The following is a 5,055-nucleotide window of genomic DNA, read 5'->3' on the forward strand; positions in this document are numbered from 1 at the left end:
GAAGACAGTATTTGTTTCCTCATGCAGATTCACACTCCTGTCACACACTGGATGATCAGAAATATCAGGTTTCTCTTCATTCAATTCCTCAATGCCTGATGCATCTGAGAGGACAGTATTTAATTCATTGTTGGTTTTCTTGCTTGTGTCATACATTAAATTGTCAGAATGTGTGTCTTGTTCCCGCTTATCCAATAACTCATTGCCTGATGAATCCACTTTTAAATTTTTCAGACTTTCCAGATTGGCATTTAGGCTTTCAGAATCTGTTGCATCTTCACATTGCTTTACATGACTAATACTGGGCTCTGAATCTTTACTGTTTCTTAATGATTCACTCTCAACTACTGTGCTTTGCTCATTAATTACAGTACAAGGCTCTGAAACCTCACCAAATGTATTGTTTTCACTATCTACTAGCTGATGCTCCTCTTTTGTAAGTTCTATACCTTGGGATGACTGCTTTTGTGTTACATGAATATTTTCCTCCTCCTCTACATCGTGGTCACTAGGGTGAATGCTTGTATCAGCAGATACTGACTTTTCCTCGGATGTGCAGTTTGGATCACTGTCTGTTTTCCCAGAATCATCCTCTTTCCACTGTAACACTGATTCAATAGGAACAGACAGCTCCTCAGGCCTGGTTTCTTTCTCAGGATCTGCAACTGTGCTTGTTATTTCATCAGAAGTACTCTCCTCTGAATCATCTTGACTAGAATCATCTGGATTGCTTGTTTCATTGTCATCTTTTGTATCTGTGTGCAGGTTGATCATATCATCAGTAGTGACGCCAGCATTATCTCCACCCTCTGATAATTCTGAAGCTTTGTTGTTGGGATCACTGCTACTTTCAACAGATGTGCTCTGTACTTCGCATTTGTCTTCTTCCTTTTTGAAGTCTTGTTGGCTGGTATCATAATCTTCATTCCTGAAGTCCTCCACAGCAACTATGTGTTCCTCACTGAGCTGGCTACCTACTAAAGGAGACTGAACAATTTCCTCCAGCGCATCCTGGAAGACTTCACTTTCTACTGGGCTTGTGTCCCTCTGGTCCACCGATGTCTCTCTATGCACCTCTGAGAAATTTTGCTCTAAATCTACTTTATTTAGGTTTTCAGGGGTACATTCATCCACAGCCATTTCATATTCATTGCTTGTTGATTTTAAATTAAGTTTCAGATCTTCTTCCGGATTTTCTAGATTTGATCGAAAGCCACATTGGGTACCACCAGTATTTGCCTCATCATTTGAATTGCTAGAAATCTGAATGTTTTGCTCTATCGCTTTATCTCCGCCCTCCGCATTAAGTTGTGTTTCTGGTGGAGTGGTCAATGGAATTTTCTGTTCATGCTGTTCAGTCTTTGATGGGGGAATTTCACCCACCACTGACATAGTTTCCTTTTTCTCCACTGCTTCCTTTGAGGAGCCTAAAAAACCATGGACAAGAAAATGATGACTCTGAACAACATCTAAGCCCACATGCCCAAAAAGATCTCAGAAAGAGACAGAGCAGAAGATGAGGAATCAAAGTTTCTGCCCAGGAGGATTAGGTAGCAACAGGTTGGAAAGTGCAGGAGAAAAGATCATCCTGGGTAACAGCTGTATAAAAAAAGGAAAGGTTAACAAAGGCAGATAGCAGATAGTTTGTGGGTTTTTTTGTCATGAGAAGTGTGTGGACTGCCACTGCTGGCCAGTTTCTGAACATGATAGCTAATTGGCAGTGTCCAGCTTTGTTACTCTAGCTGTATGTGCCCAGAATAAAAACACAACATCTTCATTTGTGTTCTGGATGAGCTTTTTAGAAAAAAAACAAAGTTGAAAGCATCAGCATAAACGCCAGGAAACTAACCTTTTTCAGTGGCATTAGAAAACTGCTGACTAAATATTTTGTGACAGGTTTTCAAAAGCCGCCAGACAGGCTGCTGTAAGAAATATAGACCAGCTACATTTTTACAACAATTTTTTAACTCCACTCTGTAAATAGCCACGAAACCTGTAAATGTTGAAGTGGTTGCCTAGGAAGGAAAGTGCCAAACCCTAAATTAATAACACTTTTGCCATAGCATGTGGTTCTAGAGCATTAGGTAAAGATGCTCTAGATGTGGAGGACAAAGATCATAGTCAAAGCCTATAAAATAATACAGTTGCATATTACTGTACTTCTTTATTGGCTTCACATAGCTTCTACTAAAAACTTTGCAAGCAAAATACTTCCAAGTTTACAGGCTGCTTCACTTCCTCTTGAATTTCTACTGCAATTTTTTGACATGCACACCCAGCCTTAGAATTCTGACACGTAATTAACACTGTTCCTAACAAAATGGTTACTAAAATGCCACATTTAAATGATATGGGTACTTACAATGGTTTCATGCTTTTGATAAATACTAGGCATGGGCATCTTCCAATCCTCGTTTTAGAATATAAGCCTTGAATCACCCAGAGCTAGAATGTGTACCACCCTAGCTAGCTATCGGTCAGATGTCAAACAAATAATGATAATCCAACCTCTCAGGTCACTGTGTCCTCCTTCTGAATAAAAATATATGCGGTAAGATTTAGATTTTCTAAACCAGCCTCTGATTTATCTGAAAAGATAAATGGCAACTCTGCCATATCTCAGACAAAAGTGTTAGCATTCCTCAGAGACGTGTTTATGCACCAAGCCCCTGCATAGAAAGGTTAAACTACACTTCTCATATCCTGATTAGTGCCACACAAACTGGTACCTTCATTTCCTTTAGCCCTTGCATGTATCTGCCTTCTACATCCTCAATTTGCTCCTTCAACTCACTGATCTCCTGACAGAGGGGGAGAGAATGCACAGGCATGAAGTAGCAGACAAAAGAAGGTGTGAAAGAAAACAGAACACATACACAAACTTTTTTGTTGAGAGTAGCATTTCTACTGGGGATGAAACAGAACGTCACGCATATTTTCAGCCAGTGGCAGAAGCCCAGTAGAGTATAACAGCTGTCTGCAGCTGGATCATAACTCAGCCTGGGCAGAGAACCTACAAAGTACAGACACTCCCTACATGACATCAGAACAAAATGAGAACATTTAAAATATTATAAAGGCAATCAAAAGTTATTCTTGAGTGAATAAAACTCCCATTTCAGTAACTCGCTCAGTACTTGACCACTATAACCTTCTACACAAAAATAAAATATAGACCCTAGTCTATATTGATTAGAATAGTTTTTTGATATTTGTAGGTAATTATCTTTAAACAATAGAATATAAAATGGTTAGAACAGTGAGCATGGCCGTGCAATAGAATATTCAAACAATAAAATGATATATTTAAAAAGTGAGGGTCTGCCAATTTGCTACCAACTAAAAACCAGCATCCACTGTGACCAAAAATGTAATTTATAGGTAAAACAAGGGGGAACTCAAATACAGGAAAGGAGATGTTTTTGGTTAGACAGTTGGTTAAGCGGGGTTAAGGGAAAACTTAGGGTGGGGATTGGGTGGAAGCTCTCATGAGTATGAAGTTGCAGCTGGTTTAAATACATAAAAAATGATCTGCTGCAATGCGAGTAAAATACAGAGGGAAGGCCAGAGCAGCCCAGGATGTGTCTAGGAAATGTCTATGGGTGAAAACCGACATTTAACTATTTGGAGATTTTTTAACTTGAAAAACTTCAAAGTGACAAAGTGTGATCTAAATATATTTGAAATGTGACAGAAGGATGCTATGTATCACTTTGAGTGGGGATTGGAGTTGTAATGGGTTCCAGTGAATAATGGTGGGAAATATAGGTTGATTAAACTTTCAGCGGATCTGGAAATTCCTATGCTGGGCCCAAAGTTTGGGCTGTGGAAGAGATTGGATGGGTCTGAATACCCTGATCCACTAGTCCCCTTGAGGAAATACCCAGCTCATTATAAAAAAGAGTTTTTGAAAACTCTGTAAACTGTGAGCCAACAGAGTTTTATTTTACTCTGCAAAAAGAACATGGAGATTTCATCCAACTCACAGTAAGTTTGCTTGACCAAGGCCTACTCAATGAACTGAGTGTTACTATTGAAGTAAACTGGAATTTGTTTTCGACTGTATGGTGTTGGAAAGAGAAGTTGGTGCTGCTTTACAAAAATATATGTGAGACCAGTAATCCCTAAAAAATACTGCATTACAATCCAGCCCCATCCAGCTATTAAGTCACCATCTGAGCAATCTCTTGTCATATTTAGTCTTATAAATGTGCAATGAGTGCCTGAAAAGACACAATCAAATGTAAAGGGCCAGGCAATTGTTTAATGTGAACTGTTGTTGCTGCTCCTAAAACAGAAATTATTGTGAAGACATGCCCAGGAACAGCAGGAGATCCAGCAGGTACGAGATCAGGTGATGTATCTTCTTAAACAAAAAAAAAAAAGTTTGCCAATCTTACTGCAAATGCATGAAGTCACACACACACACGTTTTAAACATAACCAATATTATTTACAGTACATATATACAGACCATATATACATTTATACCTAAAAGAGGAACACTGTTTTGCAAACACAGCAAGCTGAGCTCAATATATCTAGCTCAAAGTGTCAACAAATGGCACTCTGTCATATCTCTCTAATCCCGCAGGCTCACTCACTCTGCTCATAGAAGAAACAGACACATTGTCTAAGTGACTGAGCGAAGGAATACTGGCACTGTTGGACCCACGTCGATACAGAGATGGACCAGGAGGCTCTGAGGACTGAATAAAGAGGACATTTCCAGCTTTTAAAATTAAATATAACTATTAGAAAAGCCTATTTCCCAAAACACATTGCGATGCGGTTAGGTAAAAAAAAAATACATTTTTTTTTTCTCTCAAGCTTAGAATTCCAGGCACTAAGGTTTTATATTAATTTGCATCAAGAAGACTGAAAGTCTCAGGCAAAGAGTCGCAGAACCAGGAATTCCAGTAACATTCCGCAACTGGGGTCCCAGAGCAATAAATGTATCAGTTAGTGAATAAACATGTTAGTAAACATCCACTCGTAACTCAAAAATGTGTTTTTAGAGGATTAAACCTTTAAACTATTGTGCCACTTAGATGCA

At 38.9% G+C, this 5,055-nt stretch overlaps 1 protein-coding gene across 1 annotated transcript; it reads right to left on the reverse strand.

Annotated features, from left to right (window-relative positions):
* Nucleotides 1-6: 6 nt before the first annotated feature.
* On the reverse strand, nt 7-4,750 carry LOC140321217 (uncharacterized; the record flags this gene model as incomplete). Its single annotated transcript, XM_072398063.1, has 3 exons — nt 7-1,493; nt 2,705-3,065; nt 4,544-4,750. Coding segments are annotated over 3 exons (2,055 nt in total), but the record flags the coding sequence as incomplete, so codon positions are not given.
* Between the last annotated feature and the right edge of the window lie 305 nt (nt 4,751-5,055).

This window comes from Pyxicephalus adspersus, unplaced genomic scaffold (genome assembly GCF_032062135.1).
Source record: "Pyxicephalus adspersus unplaced genomic scaffold, UCB_Pads_2.0 Sca1393, whole genome shotgun sequence".
NCBI lineage: Eukaryota > Metazoa > Chordata > Amphibia > Anura > Pyxicephalidae > Pyxicephalus > Pyxicephalus adspersus.